General features: G+C 40.1%; 1 protein-coding gene across 1 annotated transcript in view; it reads right to left on the bottom strand.

Moving 5' to 3' along the window:
* CD109 (CD109 molecule) overlaps window positions 1-18,364 on the bottom strand; it is a 75,750-nt gene that overhangs the window by 52,935 nt on the left and 4,451 nt on the right. The window contains exons 3-5 of the mRNA XM_017826909.1: window positions 6,082-6,110; window positions 2,239-2,469; window positions 1,968-2,093 (exon numbers count right to left, since the gene is read on the bottom strand). Coding sequence (XP_017682398.1) covers window positions 1,968-2,093; window positions 2,239-2,469; window positions 6,082-6,110 — 386 coding nt within the window. The remainder of the gene's footprint in view (window positions 1-1,967; window positions 2,094-2,238; window positions 2,470-6,081; window positions 6,111-18,364) is intronic.

Raw genomic sequence — 18,364 nt, 5'->3', positions numbered from 1 at the left:
GATCTAATATGAGAGCCAATGTCCAGTCTTTTGCAGCAAGGTTCAACACCTAGGCAGCCAACTGCATCAATGAGGATAGCCAGCAGTGACACTCTGTCTTGACCTGACACCTCAGGGGTTTCTAGCTATCAAAGGAGTGTACTATGAATGTGTCCAGACATTTTTCAATCCCACTTGAATTCTCAGTATTCACAATATCCACTGTGTTCTGCAGTTCAGTTATGCTGTTTTAGTTATTTTGAAATCGCTCTTTACCTCCTTTACCTGATGCCCTTGAGCTATGTGTTGAAAGAGACTGCGAACAAAACGTTCCCTATTTACTCTCTCCTTCTTCCTCATGACTTGAGAGACATTCCCACCCTGACATATGTTTTCCAGGATCATTAACCTCTGTAATAGTACTAAATGGCTAAAATTTAGAATACCATCAACTATCGTCTACTAAGATTTCACTTCACTTGTCTTTTCTCACAGCTGTTTCACTAGCCGAGTTGAATCTATAAGGCATTTTTCTTTCAACTTTACAACTTCATTTTTTTTCTTTCTGTTTTTGTTTCAGGACGGTACAGCACTCATTCAGATCCTGAAAACAGCTGCTGCAGTTCCTTCATCAATGATCTCCTGACTTCAGGATTACTCAAGTCTCTGCAGAAAGCCCAAGAAACATTTCATAAACACCCTTTCACCTGGCAAGTAGCCCACCACTCTCACCAGGCTTTGTTCCCATGTCTGAGCCACACTTCCCCACCAGCTGAAAAGCACCTATGTAGCTGTGAGTGGGGATGGTTGTCAACCAGAGCAGTGAACCAATTTGGTCTAGGCAAAGAAAAACACAGAGATGCTTTTCAATGTGGTCACTTCCCCATCGTACTTTAGATCCCATCCTGATTACAGCTGCCTCAGCATGACTGAGAAGCTACTGAAGTCTGGGGATGAGAAGGGGTGGCAGAGTACACAGATTAGGGCAGGAACAACTTAATACATTTTTCCCATCACAGACAACAGCAACAACTCCACACCCACATGAGAACACTTTTGAAAAATCCAGTCCTGACACTTACTTGAGCACCACCCTCACATACTTCAGCCTATAGAAATCTATCAAGTATATAACCGGTACTGGTAAACATTACTCCCAAGTAATAAATGATCACATGAGTTTTTCTGCTTTCTACCCCATCATCTCCTTCATTATGGAACATTAAGCAGTCCTGTTTGTACTTGCTAAATGTCCCTGAACAGCCACTGCAAGCCAAGTCGGAAATGCAGTTCCCAAATTACAGCATTTAAAAGCAGACTGAATAAACTTGACACACAGAGTTTTGAACAGCTAAATCTCTGGCTATTTTTGCAACATTTTCCATGGTCTATGAGGAGTATACAGCTTAAAGGACTGAACTGAGAGAACTACTACCAATAGCAAAATGCAATGCAGATTGTTCCATTTTTTTTTACTGGAATAGTTGTGCATTACTAGACATCCTTTCTATTTCACATAGTTATTTTTTCCTCAGTAACTCATTAGTCATTGCAAATTGATGAAACACCCCTGAATTTCTGTGTATTTGCTTGCAAAATAAACATAAGAGGATTTCAGTTAAAAAAAAAAATACAACCCCCAAAAAAACTCCTCACACAGTTCTCCATAAGGTCTTTCTTGCATGTTAATATTAAAACCCCCTCATGTTTTTAATAGCATTTTTATTTTATAATCAAAACACAGACTTTGGGATAAAACATGTTTGGGGGTTTTTGTATCCTTCCTTACAAAACCATACACTACTCAAAATATTGTGAGGTTTGCATAATATCTTTGCATAGCATCTTGCATGATATTTGTCATAAGGGAAGGATTTCTGCATCTCATGGTCCATGTTAGTAACTGGTTTCAGCAAAGTAAACACAATTTTATTCACATCTACCAAAAGAAATAAATATCTCTGTGACTTCGCAATGTTAATACTCACGTTCACTTCCACCTCTATGGACCAGTCTCCTAGGGGAGGGTTCATTGATAACTGAAATTTTTTGGAAAGTACACCCAAATCACCTTCCTCCATCAACCACTGCTGAATCAACTTCTTCCGAGGGTCCTAGGAAAAAAGTCAAGCTACGTTGTAAATGCAAGTGGTCCTGCTAGCAAGATTTAAGTAGCAATAAATATCATCTTTATTTGTCACATAAATTTGGAACATATTACACAGGCCAATTTATAACTGTATTCCCGTGGATACTTACTCTGATATATATATTCAGAGGCACTTTGTAAGGTTTTAGATCAGGATACACAGTAACAACCCGAAACAGCACATCTTGTCCTGGTTTGTACATAGATTTATCAGTCTGGATGAATACGGAGATGCTCTTTGACATGTACATCAAGCTGGTACGGTTAGAGAAGATGTGCCGGCCATCAGCACGGCCTTCCACCAGTAATTCATAATTCCCAGAAGCACTGTTCAAAGGCAGCTTAAAATAAAATAGTGACTTTCCGTTAACCATCAAAAATATTCTTGAAGATATTATTATTTAAAAAACATTTGATATAAAGATCTAATACATACCTGAACTTGTCAACTTATGTCAATTCTCAAAAAGTGAAAGGGGATTTTTTTCAGGACTTTAAAGTGTTATTTCAACAATTACCTGAAAATGTGTCATCAGAGGCATCTTTTCAACAGATTTGCATCTAATTTTCAGTAGTAATCATGTTTTCAACAATGTAAGTATCCATGTATTCTCATACAATTCATAGACTCACACACATTGTGCTCTTTCTTTTCTTTTCACAGTTATTGAGAAATTTCTTGGATTTGATATAAGGGGCTAATATTTTTCTGAATTCATCACTTTTTTGTAACAAATTTTCTAAAAATAAAAGATCTGAAGAAGGTACGTGTGAGCAAAATGAGCAGGACAGTAAGAGAACTTTGCACTTTTTTTTTACAATCTTTAGCTTTATGTTCTATGGGGTAGGAAACTCAAATACAGAGTATCTTATAAGGTGAGGTACTGCTTTTCAATAGAAATATTTGTCTCATTTCAGTTTAATGTTTCAAAATTATAGCACACACTGTGACTCATCTAGAAAGAAAAATAATTATTCTTCCCAAAATATTAAGAAATAAAGGAAGAGTCATTTTATATGGTTAACTTATTTGGGATAGACACTCAAGGCTCCTTCAGTGCTGGCAGAAAAGAGACAGATATCACTGGCAAAGAAATTTATACCATGTAAGATTAGAGTAATCATGTACGTGTTTCTCCCTCTCTCTCTGTGTCTTTCCAGTGGACAGAGGAAATCTAGAGCTCATAATTCAGGTGTGTAACTTCACATCCTGAAGTTAGCTGAGAGGAATCCCAGTCACAGGGATTGAAAGACTGGAAGCAGAGATGCTGCAGCACACGGAAATTTCATCTGAGCAGAGTCTTCACAGACAACCAATGACCCCAGGGACATTCCAGACCAGGTGCTGGCTTCTGTATTGCCAGTGTCTCTTTGAAGAAGGAAAATGGTTTTAACACAGCACACAGCTCATTCCAAGAAGCAGCCCTGCTGAAAAGCTTAAAGAGTCACATGCTTCTGCTTGGAATTACAACAGTAAATCTGAAGTAAAACCTCTGGAGTTAACAGAACTAAAGCAGACAGGCTTGCATTTTTCAGCATAACATATGGAACTGAAGCAGTGCTTCTACAGTGTAATGAAAATTACAGCTGTAAACTCACCAGGCACATCACATCAGAAGTATTCTACCAAGTCCTATAAAGAAAAGCTGTAGTGCTGTCAAAGTTTGTTTTAACAGTGCACAGTGAGGTAACAGGAATTCACAAACAAGGGAAAATGTCACAGGGTGGCAAATGAGGTAGATGCAAACATCTGTATCAAATACATTTTCTTCTCTTTGTATTTACCTGTAAAGAGGAATCAACTATAATTCCATCCCTTTCTGTTGACTTTCTGTTTTTAAAAACAAGCCAGGAAAAAAATCAGGAAGGGGAAAAATAAACAGGCTGTTTTTACCCATGAACAGGCACATGATGACACAGGAAGAAGATATTCCCCCTTTAAAATCTGGATTTATGTAACTAAATTTTATGTGCAAAGTTACACAGCGAAATAGATCCTGCATTTTCTTCAGCTTTGCAGGTTTTTTGTGCACACATTGCCAAGAACATATGATTCACATATTTCAACACACTCCAAATTCCAGGCCAAGTATTCTGCAATATCTTAAATAGGAGGAACAGCCTTACCTACTGCATCTGTCAAATATTACCTCAAAACTAATGTATTTATGAACATTGCTATTTATTAAAGAAGCTGTATTCTCAAAAAAGCAGATAGAATTCCCTACAAGAAGTCCATGACACATTATAACCATTCAAAATCAAAATGGGAGAAAATAAGCTTGCTTTGGCTCATCATAGCAGTAAATTGTGCTCTTACAGCATTATTTTAACATGCTTGCAAATACTGTTTTTGACTTCTTTAAAAGTCTGTAAATGCCATTCAGAGACCTCATATATTTTCCTGTACCTCTTTCCTATCATGAATAATGATAGATAGCATGGGTTGCTCCCTAGATTTTTATACTTTTTATATTTTAAAAAATCTTTCCTTCCCATAACATGGTAACGAAATTGCCTGTTGTACCTTTCTTAATGTAACTGTCAGAGACAACGAAGTTTACATTGCCGTGGCAGTGTATCAGGACAGCTGAGGTGCAACTAACCCACCTTCTGCTTCACACATCTGTGCTAACAGAAACTGCACTAATACAACACTTGCAGAAGGTCATTGCTACAATAATAGTAACTACCTCAGCCCCACCAACCCTTCTCTAAAGGGTTGTTTCTCAACCCAAATATGATCAAGGCAGCTTTTAACACTAAGTAGTAGAAACTTGCTGTGAAAATATTTTATCTTAGTCAAAACATCACCAAATGAATGGTATTACTATCCCCCTTTTGGCACTCCTAACACAAGAGAGAAAAGGGCCACCTCACGTACTTCTCCTGACTACACCAGCTACCATCACAAACACCTCAGACAAGGCAGCTACTGTTTCCTCTGGAAAAGATGAGGCTGAATCCAAAAACTCATTACCCACCTTCTGCTAGCAAATTACACTTTGGACAAAACATAAGTCTACTGTGGCTACACAAATGAAAAAAAATCTTGCTATTAAAAAATGAGACATTTCAGATAGCGACGAGAGAGGGAGGAATCTACTCCGCCTAATTTTAGGTGCTTGAACACTTTAAGACCTGGCCAGATTTTATTAAGGAACCTGTTAATTTCATTTTTTTCCTCTTTTTCTATAAACATATTTTTCTATGTTTGCTAAAGTATAGTTCATTCAGATGTATTTCAACCTAGTAATCTTCATAATATTGAGCTGCTCACTATCATTGATTATCCATCTATCAAACATTTCCAGATTATTTAATCAGACCTACAGTTTATTTGAGATCAGAATTTAAACCCACTGGATTTAGGGATACTCAGACTTATGGATGACATTGGCAAATCTTTTTTTTCTGATATAAATACCCAGTTCTCTAGATTGGGTTTTCAAGATGAACATCCAGGATTATAAATTTGGGATTCATACATGACTCACAATCCAAGATACAATTTCGTTGCTTATTATGTACTTTTCATCGAATGTGCATTTCCAAATCCTTACAAAGACTGTATATAAATATTTTTATTTTAATGTTTCTCAGTTATTACTTTGCACAATTCTTTCAGCTCTAATTAGCCCTCATGGTGTGTCTAAAATATTGATGTAGGTATCAGCCAGTCAAAAAAGCCAAGCAAATTTCTGTGTTCAAGTTTTATGATAGTTCCTGTTGATACTGGAAATCAGCTCCTAGATCCTATAATTACTTCTAACAAGCAGTAGAGCATTTGACCTGAAAACTCCTTGGCTTATTGGTCAGTAAATACACTCATCTGAGACTGTGAAAATAGCTGGGCTCACATGCAAAATATATCATCTCATCAACACCAACTGATGGTAATTTACAGAGAGTCAACATTTTCTGAGGAAGAAGGAAGGGAAAGAAATACTTACTACTGGAAGAACAAGAGTCCCAAAGGAATCTGAATAAAAAAAGAAGAAATATCACACTGTCAGAAATCTGTAAGATTAATTAACAGAAACTTACCAAAACATCAACATTATCTTGCATGAGCAGTGCTCCTCCCCACTTCACTGTCCATAATACCTGTTGGACAAATGAATTCCCTTCATGCAGCTCTGGAGCTCAGGGCACATGGACCATCCAGACACCATACACGCAATGGCTGTGACTGCCTGGCCAGCATAAACACCTTTATCGGCCCACTAATTGCTGCCAAACATTGTCTTGACATGAACCTAAAAAATATATAGCCTGGAGCAACTGCTGCATTAGTCAGTATTGACATACTGTGCTTATACTTCACCGAACATCCCATTCCTCGCAGTTATTCCTCCCAAGTCCTCTTAGGGCCACAGCTGGCCACTATTAGATCACAGGATAAGCAGCTCATCTCCACAGACATGTGAAGGAGCACAAAGGAAAGACAGCAGAGGTGCCAAGGGAGCACTCAGCCCATCACAAACGCATCACCACAAGCCCAGAGGCACACCAGCAGGGGGAAACCCCAATAACCTAGTCAGAGACACTATCCCCCAACCATGAAGCTACCAGATTCGACAACTCCCTAACAATCACTACCATCACAAATCTCCTAAAAAAACCAGTCAGAGCAGAACAGCCCAGAAAAACTAAAATGCAGTGCTCCACTTACATAATGTTCTGAAGGTACCAACAGTGTCCCAGCTGGGAGCTACCTGAACAAGGAGGATATGGTTTGGCACTGTTGTCCTTGAGAATCACTTCCCTCTCAGGTACCACTGCCCTCTGCTTCTGCTAAGAAGTTGATTCTGCAACTCCATCACATGTAAGAGAAACCCAGCATATTTTCTACTAATCACCTCTGCAGTTTAGTAACTAATTTCTGTAGTTATTTTTATCAAGACTGACAACTTTTCTAGAACGAATAAAAAAAAGGAAAATACTTTAAATTACAAAATACTGCAGAAGGCAAAACAGCAAAAAACTGCCTTTATCCTGGCCATTCCCTCTAGAAGTAACCTCCTACCTGGTGGTGTCACTGCTACAAAAGAAAGCCAGCAGCATGGCGGCATGTCTGTGCCCAGTCATTACCTCTACTGTATCTGAAAGCTGCTGCTTTAATAGGCACAACTTCTCAGCTTCTTCACCAGATACATCTGCTCTACCCCTTCTTCCCTTCCATGGTTGATGGAAGGTGTCTGATACGTTTCGCAGGGCTGTAAAAGTATGAACTCCAATCTACAGCAACATTACTTCTCTGTTTGGTGGGGGCTAATGCCCATGTTCTCCACCTGAACACTCTCCTTTACATTCACACTTTTACAACCCATTCAGTCCCCTATTCCATTTGAGTTATTATTTACCATTAATTCTGCAGTCCAGACAAAGGCTGAAATTTTCAAAACCATGCGCAGAATTTACCACCCTTAAGCAAAGGAGCGCCCAGAATTAACCTCACTGCATCACATCACCATGGGAACAAGTAACCAACATATCAATATATTGGGGTTAATATTACTTATTGCTTTGACTATTTTAGATAATGTGACCTCAAATATTTTATAATTCAAATAAAGGAGCTATTAAGCTCCTGGATATGATTACATTATGAAGCCATTAGTGCCACAGCTTTTATTTTAATTATGTAATGTATTTTAGATTAGCAGAGAACAGAACAGAACATTTCAGTTGGAATGGAGCTCCAATGATCATCTAGTCCAACTGCTTGATCACTTAAGGCTCACCAAAAGTAAAGCATGTTATTAAGGGCATTGTCCAAAAGCCTCTTAAACACTGACAGGTTTCAAACATCAATCATATCTCTAGGAAACCTGTTGCAGTGTTTGAGCACTCTCTCAGTAAAGAAGTGTTTCCTCATGTCCAGTCTGACCCTTCTCCGGTGCAGCTTTCAACCATTCCTATGTCTCCTATAGCAGGGAGAAGAGATCACATCTCCCTTTCCACTTCCCGTCCTCAGGAAACTGTAGTGAGCCATGAGGTTGCCCCTCAGCCAAACTAGACAAACCCAAAGTCTGAGCTGCTCCTGACAGGACATGCCTTCCAGCCCTGTCACCAACTTTTCTGCCCTCCTCTGGATGCATTCAAGAACCTTCACGTCCTTCTTAAACTGTGGGGCCCATAACTGCACACGGTATTCCAGGTGAGGCAGCACCAACACTGCATGCAGTGGCATAATCAGCTTTCTTGATCGGCTGGTAATGCTGTGCTTGATGCACACCTCAAGGATGGGGTTTCCCCTTTTAGCTGCCTGGGCACACTGCTGACTCATGTTGACTCGTATTTTCTCCTGCTGATTCCACTCAGTTAGACCTTTTTATATCTCCTAAAATGCAATGGGTTTATACCTGTCTTTTACTCAATTGTTTCATGGAGTAAGCGAAAAAAAAAAAAATTTAATTCGTTTACTTATGTCCTTCTTGATCCTGGACATAAAAGCATTCCAAGATGAAGCAATCACTTGACCTCTGAACTTCAAAAAATGTTAATTTTAAAAGTCAATGAATTCTTTCCTTTGATGGTAACAAACAGAAGGAAGTCTCAATGACCCAAACACAGGTTGTCTTGGATGATGCCAGAGCACTAAAGGAAAAGTGCTGTCCAGCATGTGTCATCTATTCAAATTATAACCTGGGTTAGAGCAAATGACTTACATCCCACAAATGAAGTTTGTGGGTAGCACACTCCGGTACCTCATTCTGGTATTCAAAAGCTTAACAGGGATGGGCAGTACTGGGCCCTAAGGAACAAAGTTCTTTCACAACATGTTTATGCGGCTGTTAAAGCTACGGTTTTTTTCCTACCATCCCATTCCCCTCTTCCCTTGAGAACCAACCCATGTAGTCCTTGAATCTGAGCAACCTCACTGGCCCTTGAGGTTTTCCAGACAGGAGTCTCCAGCAAAATACACACTTTTTTCAGTAGCCAGTGGAGAGGGCAAACTGCCCCACTGCACAGTGGCAGGGAGCTCCACACTTGGCCAAGCTTGCTTGGCACACAGGGCTACAGGACAACTGTCAGTTCCAGGAGAAGAATTACAAAGTTCTGCAGAATACCTGATCCATAGGCAACGTAAACTCTGGAATCACTGATATATTTATTCCCAAAACCTACCCAAAAAACCCCGTGCACAAACAATTGTACTAAGAGAGACATCATTTTAGCTAAAGGAAAATTATGTCTTCCTAACTTAGGAGAAAGGGAGTTACTGTTAACTAGGAAGAATTAATTACTTTTAGAGGATTATATTTCACTGTAAAGGGAGCAAGATGTAGGGCAACTAGCAACAACAGACATGGTACAAATTACCTCCTAAAATTTCTCTCAGTTGTACACTAAAAGCTTTACCCTTCTCTAGTTTCTGTCCCTCTGTGAAATAAGGCTGTGCTGAAGCTGAGGTTTGTACAACCACAACCCATAACACTGTGCCACCAGAGAAAAAAAACAACCTTTGTCACTGCTGATAAGTGGTTATTCGCAAGGACCAGAAACCTTTAACAACGTGTCCGAATGGATACGCACATGGTTAAGTAGTGCCGCACTATCTTAAATCCAACCCACCCAGCTAATTATAGCAATGGCTACAGCAGTGACTTCAGTACACTGGGAGACACAAAGCACAAATCTGATACTCATACCATAGCCCACACCACAGAGTTTCTATTTCCATCTTTACCCACGCCAATGCAAACACAGTAGTACCCACGCAGCACAAGGGCAGAGCAAGAAGGGGACTGCTGCACACCACCCTGTGCAGCATCTACCAGCCTGCAAAGTAACCTTTCAAGTAACAGGGCAGGTACTTCACAGCCTTTCTCATCCGGGCAGTGCCTGCTTGCTTCCACCTGTTTTGAGAACAACTAGAATGCAAAAGACGGGAATCTGAAGGCAGAGTTTCTTTCATGTTCCTGGGCCTGGGAGACCTAACATCAGGTCAGAGCCAGATACAGACATGACGCAGGTGGGGAAAGAGTTGGGGAGGAAGGAGATTTATGTCACAGTTACTTTTCCTTTGTGCAACTCAGAAAGTGTTTACCTTCTGAATCAGCGGTAGGGAGCTATAGCCTCCCTGACTGCTGAGAAAGCCCAGAGCACTAATTCCCAGCCAGTGGAGATCATAAAAGAGGCTGCTGGGCATGAGGTAATCTTCCAGTTCATGTCACTACATACCTATTTTGTTAGGAACTGAGCGGCCTGGGCAGATCCGAAATTCTTCAGCGCTGCAGTGAATTTCCCTGTCATGCAAGATTTTCCCATGTTCTCAGAGACTACCAAGCTGTAGTCAATTCCCTGGAGCTCTGCCCAGCCATGCCTAGGGATGGCCTCAGATGTGCTCAGGCAAGAGCCATAGGCAAAATGTTTCCTTTATGCTAATGCCGAATGGCAGAAATTCACCACATTTTTCTGTTCGCTTGATGAATTACAGTTATATTTAATCATACAGCAATTTCAGGTTTATAAGGAATTAACCAAGGCCCAACAGTTAGCACATGGCACTGCTCTGCTGGCAGCTCTGCCATCATGCAGCTGGACACTTTTACCCACATACAGTGTGTAACACTTCACATGATTTACACATGGGATCAGTCAAGTCTACTGTCTCCAGAAATGGCAACAGTTGTCACCCTCCTTCAACACATCCCTGCAAGGAATATGTTCAGTTATTAAATACAGCTCCCAGCGATTACATGTAACTAACTCCAGGCAGAAGTAAGTTCAGAAAAGAGCTCAGAACAGTGAAGCCACCTACACCAGGCACTGCAGACCACCAAATGTTTCCTCCTGACTCATCCCATCTGCCCTCTGCAGCAGTGGAGTAACCAGCACAACTGCAGTGGGCTAGAGAGTGGAGAGACCAGGCAAGGGCACAGGCCCCTGCTGCCACAAGGGATTAGTCAAAGAAAACATCCAGCTGGGAGCCATGACCTAGCTGCAGGGGGAGGCAGGAAAATTCAGTGGACTGTTGCAGACTAACCTTGAAGAAAGTTACAAAACAAACAACCAAAAATCCCCACAGAAGTCACATGAAAAAAAATATCCTCATCACTTGCAAAATCATTTCTTTCACAGAATTTCTGAAGCTTGTACTGTATTCATTCAATAAATACTGCATCGAGAAAATACACGGAGGTAGAGGGAAAACAAATGCCACACTGTCCTGCTTCCTTTTCCTCAGAATCCTTGGCATTCAGGATTATCCAGCAGAAGAGGAATCAAAGGCAGTGTGGTAGTGACAAGTCACCAGTATAGACATCAGGGGGAAATTGTCATCTTTTTAATGTACCTTTTCACCCTGCCATTTGTTGGCATGGTCTAATAGTATTGTTATCAATAAAGCAAATAGAAAAAGTTTGACAGAACTAAACACATGCATGTTTTTTTAGACCTATGGAGAGATGCCCAAACAATGGCATCTTAAATGCTTTCCTTTGCATGGGCCTGATCCAAACCCAGAAAGTTATGATACCCTTTCTTGAGCTGACACCACTAGCACTAGGACTAGACATAAATGTTTCGACTTCCAAAAAAAGGACAGAGGTTCCAGGAAAATGACTGTATGGCTTGGCACAGTGAACTAGAGCTTGTGCCAATACATATCAGTACAGCAGCACTTCAGTCTCTAATTTACATCCAGTTAAGACTGACTGTATATTCTAGCTCATGTGGCATATATTGCTACAAATAGACTTTCTCACTTAAACTTTTCTACCTACATCCTCATTCCTTCTTAGTCTTGTGCAAGAACAGAAAAAATATAACTGGATTCACTTCAGACTGATTTACTGAAATGGTGCCACATCTTTCTTCTGAGAGCTGTGCTCACATATCCATGCTTAGGGAATGTTTACAGAAAAGCATTTTCCTTGCAGTAGCAAATAGAGTTTTTTCTACTGCTGAGTTTATTTCAAAAACCTCACATCAGAGAAATAAAAAATAATGTTCCTCAATGTTCTTCCGGATTTTTTTTCCTGTCCAAAATATACATTTTTTTTTTGTTTAAAGAAGAAAAAAGAAAAAAAAAAGAGGAAGCATAAATACCAAGGTCTAAACTGTCCAGGGAGTGAAAAATACTTTTTCTTCAAACAAGAAGACCTGCAGGTCTGTTGAGTTTATGGTTTTCTTAAATGTGTTATACTCCTCAGATATCATCCTAAAGCTAGCACCCAAATTAGCAGTGGTTAGTTACACAAATAGCCCAAAATACATAGTGTGAGCCACTGCTGTTAAGTTATGGCTAAATTTGGCACGGTTGGTAGAAGGAGGGGCAATACAACACTCAAACGCATGCAATAGGGATTGCCAGGGGACGTCAGCATGTGGGCTGACATCCAAAGCCAAATGAGGCCGAGAGGCCTGTAGCAAAGAGGTATATACTTGCTCCAAAAAGCCTCCTAAACCCTTCCTGTCTGCCAGCACTACATATGCTTCCCTCCACAGCCAGTCATTACCCTACTCCCTATTTCCACCACCCCTTATCCTTTTCAGTACTTTCTTCAAATCAGGAGGCTAAAAGCACTCAGAAATTATAAAGCGAGAGAGAGACGCAGGGTAGCAGCGCTGCCTATGGAGAAAGATGTAAAAGGGCAGGAGGAATAAGCTGAACTGGAACAGAACCTGAGGATCTGGTCAGGAAACAGGGCACCACAGCTCTAGAAGACAGAAGAAAGGCAGTATGCACAGGCGTTTTTGTGATTAAAGCCACGTTTTAGCAAACTCCGCAGTTGTTAGCAAGTTCTAGCTTCAGTCTGCAATGTAAAGTGTATGGATATTTTCCTGACAACCAGGAAAAAAACCCTTCTCCAGCTAAATACAAAGGTTTTTCCCCAATCTGCTTTTCTCCACCCCCAGAAGAATAGGGGAAACCCAACCCAACCATAAAAAGCACAACCAGAAACACTCATGGTCAGGACAGAACAGATACATACCAGAAGGTAGGAAAAGAAGGGGTACTGTCCTTCCTCTTCTCTGCCCCCTCACCATGACATTCCCTATGTCTTTCTACTTCACATGGCAAAGGAGTCGTGGTACCTCCCTATTGTTCCTTTCACTGGTTCAGCCATTCTTCTCTCATCAGCATTGTCAGATCTACCCTTGAGGAAAACCACCATCTCCCACCCTCTCAGACCAACAGACATTGCTGATGCTGAGCACCTCTTCCCTTGCCCTGCACATCCATGATCCCTTCCCCAAGCAAGCAACATGCTTCCTGCAGACTGGCTCTTTTTAGACTTAGAGCATAATTCAGACATTTAACTCCTCACTCAATTTCTTAAAGTATAACAACCAACTCTATACTATTATTACCACTTTCAGTGAGTAGTAAAAGACCAATCAGTTGCAAGAACACAATACTTGAAACACCCTCTGGTTTATCTAAGACACTGAACACTGGGTAGGAAAAGAAAACAGCTTCCTATTTCTAAAAGTAAATAATCTCTAATCAGAGACTTCTGACAGCTATTCAGCCACTACCATTGCAGATGCTTAAATTCAAGTACAGCCTCTTCTCAACTTTTTCCCTGTAAGCAACCTAAGAGCCACTCATGGACTTTTTGTCATGCATATGATATCACTGCCTACTATACCAAAACAACTATATTGCCATGAATTATAAATTTACAATTGTAAGCAAGACAATTTTTGAATACTACAGTGAAAACTTTCTTGACATCAGATCCAGCCTATGAAACTACATAGACAATTCAGAATTGTCTCAGACTTAAGCCTTTTACACAACTAGATGTTGTGTCATCATTCCCTTGGTGACTATACACAAACACACAAACTCACAGGCATCTGCACATCCTGCTTTCAAGGCACTACTGGCCATAATTACTATCCATTCTGATGTCCATGAAATAAACACAGATAAAGCCACTATTAAGGCAATTTAAAGAAACTGCAGTTTTTATTACAACTTAAAACACAGGAAAATCATACTAGGACAAAATGTGGTTAAGCCTGTATATGCCAGATATTTGGCAGTATTAATACCATCCTCATCACATCAATTGCTGTAAGTGGAGCAAAATTCCAAAGCCAAGTCACATTTCAAACTCATTCACTGCAAATAAATCATTCAGGATCCATTTAAATTTCCACACTTAGAGGAAGTGGAATAAGAAGGTTTGTTTTCATATTGGTTTTCTTCCATTTTCTGGAATACATTCAGAGTCTGTGATGACAAAGACACATGACTTTTCTGAGGCCACAGAGCTATTTAAATATATAAAAACAATACCAGATACTTTCTTCATCAGTGAATAAAGGCAATATAAACCCCTTACCATACAAAATAAGCACTTCATATCTGCACCTGCAGGAAGCTAGAGAAGTGGTCTGTCACTGTGGTCATGTTTTCCACACACATACTTATTTGGACTACAGTGAATCTAGGTGAACCAACATCATCTCTTGCCATTTGCTATTCAATCTTTGCTCATAGGATCTCAACTCTGCCTTCACAAACAGGTAGTCATGCATAGCAAAGCATGGCAATCAGTAACACTGCCAGTGCTGATTGTCTCATAAAAAGAGAAGTCAATTGTGTAGGACTGGAAACTCATGAATTTCCCAACTGCTTGCTGCCTCTGCAGGTACTATAACCCAGCACCTCAGCTTGGATCTCCTCCTAATAAGATACTGCTCAGGACACCACCGTAGACCCATCCGGAGATCTACTTTTAGCTCCCACCCTTTTCTCTTTAAAGCTACTTTTTATATACCTAACACTACATAAATAGGTGCATAGCACACTTCTCCTGATACTCGACCCTAATTCCTCCCATCTCTCCCCAGATGCTTTCCAGAATGTAGAAGAGACTCCCTGGGTTAAAACAAAGTCTGTTTGGCCTAAGGTCCCGTCTCCAGCAATGGTCAAGGACAGACATCTGAACAGCATAAAAAAACAAAAAAGTACACAGTAACCCTTCCTTGGGTGCTCTTCCCAGGCTATGCAGTCTGAGGCTTGGAGCTTGAAAAACAAAAACTAGTGTCTTCATAGTGGGCCAGTCCTTGATGGACTTCTGTCTTAATTTTGTGAGATCACATTTTCCATCCCCAATAACTGGGACATGGAGTTCCACAATTTATTTTCATCTCATGTGACAGCTCATCTTCTTCCATCAGGTTTGAACTTGTCTCCTGAGAGATCTCTGATCTTTCCCTCTGCTCTCCCTGGAATTTCTCCAGTTGGTTCACAGCCTCCATGAGGAGTGCCAAAGATCAGGCACAGCATTCTCCAGGATGCCTAATTAGGCTGTGAAGATTACTAGAATACTTTCTCATAGTTTACAGAAATTATTTCTGTGTATACCTTTGAGTACAATATTTACCTTCTTTTTTAAGAACTACAGTATTACTTACAAGCTTTCACATTCTGCTTTCACCTTTAAACCATCACCCACCCTACACACACTCCCAGTTTTCTGCTGGACTGCTGCACCACCTTGTTCCCCATCCAGTAAACATACACTTTAATTCCTCGACAAAATCAGACCCATGCACTAGCTCTAGTGAAGCACACTTCAGTTCTTCCTCTAATCACTTCTAGTATTGCCAAGATGAGTTCAAAATCGAATCCTTTCTCCCAGCAACCTTACCAGACCCTTCACTAATCTAATAAACACTCTCATTTTTTCATTCCTGTCAGTCATACTGAACAATACGGTTTCAGGGCAACCCATTTCCAGTTTGAGAGTGAACCACTTAGACCTACCTGATGCATATTATTTTCCATCCAGCCACAAACATATTAAATATGAATTTCATGCTGTCCCTGCTTCCCCAGCTGACTTGTCAGAGTGCCATGCCAGACTATCAAAAGCCTTAGAAACATCAGCTATAACAATATCCTGCTTCTTTTCCACCTACAACCCCTGCCAACCCATGGTGCAACACATTCTATTTGCAGGTTTTCAATATTTCAGAGCCTGTCTCTTCACTCATGGTCTCAAAACTTCACTAGCATGTTTAAAATTATTTCAGTCAATTCCCTAAATATTCTACAGAAAATTTTATCAGGCCTACACATCTATTTTACCATAGTACTCTTTAAACTGTTCCTCCCCTTTTGCTGTCTTAATTCTTAACCCTCTTCTATAACAGTTAGTTGATCCTTTTAGTGAAGACTGAACACTTACTGCTTCTCAGTGTCATTAACCAACGCCCTTCTCATCAGAGTGAGTAGGAAGCCACATCCTTTGCTAGCCTTCTTGTTACCAATATATTTTAAAACCCTGTCTTATTATCTTTCACATTCTTTCTTACTAATGGTTTGGCCTTACCAGTTTTGTCCTTTCTTACCTGTGCTACTTCTTTAAGCTCAACCTTTGTAATCTGATCTCATTTTCAGTTTTCCTTTTTTCTGTTGTTTTTTGGCCAGTGAGAAGATCCTCTTTAGTTACTTTATTTCTTATCTTTCTGCTCCGTTAGGGTAATGTGTACTTACCCTTTTAGTATGCATCCCTCAAGAGCTTTCTCCCTTTGCTTCCCTCCTTGTTTCTGACAGCATCTTACCTCCCATTCCTATATTTATCATCATCACTTTTTTTTTCCCTAATTCACAGCCTTTATTTTGTTTTTCTCTCTTCTCCTCTTCCTAACAGCTGTAAAGCCCTTCCAGTTCACAGTAGCAACAGGGAACTCCACACTGGAATGCGTAACATTCCCTACTCTGTAAGAGTTGCCCCACTGTCAGCATTTCTACTACATTCCACCCTTCTGAAGGTACTGTCAAACAGCCTGTAGCCACTCGATCTGCCACACCCTCCTTGGCTGGATATTGGTGAACATGGTGACCAAAAAGATCTCATGCACAAACATGTAAGCCTTGAGTCACAGAAGGACTCTTTCCCTCAAATCTCAAACAGCAGCCAAGCATTAAAATAAAGCTCAAGTACTGGATGGGATCACTAGTCCCATTTTTCTGCAAACAACTTAAGGGGCCTGTTAGCAGGATGGATTCAACAACAGGCACAGAAAACAGGGCTTTTTTTCTTTTATGTACTCCAGCAATATGAAAGGTCATAAGAGAGTGCATTCTTCTCTACTAGCTCCCTTGTCTTTGGATACAACCCCAAGACCTCCTTCCCAAAAACTTTTCCTTCATGCTGATTTTGCATAGGTTATCTGCATATCTGCATATTAGACAAGTTATGTTTCGTGAGACACAGCTACACATACTTTTGGAGGCGGAGGTTATGGATGTAAAATAACACAACTCCTGCTCTCTTGCTGTTTGGAATTTCAGGCACCAATGCAGAATTAGGCAGAAAGAAGATGTCCCACTAAACTGCCAGCAAAACCCTTTACCCTGCAGATTTGCAGCATAGACAGCATAGTCACCAGTAACTCAGTCATTTTATTCTGACATAAGGTACAGATACAACTCAACGTTAACAACAGGGACTGGCATTCTTGGGCCATTTCACTCCATTTAGGTGTAACTTTACAACTTCCTATTCCTAGTGTTTTTCACTGTTTCATATACGAACGTGCTCAGAACCATATTATTAAATATGTAAGACATGCCTTCTGGTAAAAGCAGATTTTCATTGTCTGTGTGGAGTATCACTACGTGTCTGAGCTTGACAAACGTTCTCACAGACTATCATGTTTCATAAATCCTAGTTTAGTATTTACCACACTCTAGGTCAATAATCTCTGTTAACAAGTAAGTTTGCTCCTCTCCAGAAATACAGAAAAGGAGTGCAAATTAGTTAAAATACATAACTAATTTACAAACTATGCATGCTACTGTAAATGAGATTCTTCAGTAAGTTCACAAAGTAGTTCTCACTCACCATGTCTTAAATACATTATATTGTACCTTAAATATCAGAAGCTCTAACTAAATCTTTTTCTTTAGAATTAAAAACATTTGCACTGTCAGGTAGAAAAGCTTTCATGACACACAAAAGCTTTTCTTAAAACTGATTTTTTTTTTCCTACTTACATGCTACTTACTCTTTCCAATTCATTCTAGCATGAACACAGAAAATACTTTACAGAACTTCTCGCAATTAAGGCATTAGGTTTCTCAAACACTACAACACACAGCAAAGTCTGGGTAGCAAACCCTGTAAGACAACAATTCTTGCTAGTTCAAACTACATCTTTATTGATCAATGACTGGATAAATATGCACAGCAAGAATCATCCTTCACTGCAATCACTGAAAATGAAACCATTCATGCTGGAAATTTAACTTGCCTG

Source organism: Lepidothrix coronata, unplaced genomic scaffold (assembly GCF_001604755.1).
Source record: "Lepidothrix coronata isolate B3197 unplaced genomic scaffold, Lepidothrix_coronata-1.0 Scaffold4, whole genome shotgun sequence".
Classification (NCBI taxonomy): Eukaryota; Metazoa; Chordata; class Aves; order Passeriformes; family Pipridae; genus Lepidothrix; species Lepidothrix coronata.
This window is presented reverse-complemented; position numbering and strand designations above follow the sequence as displayed.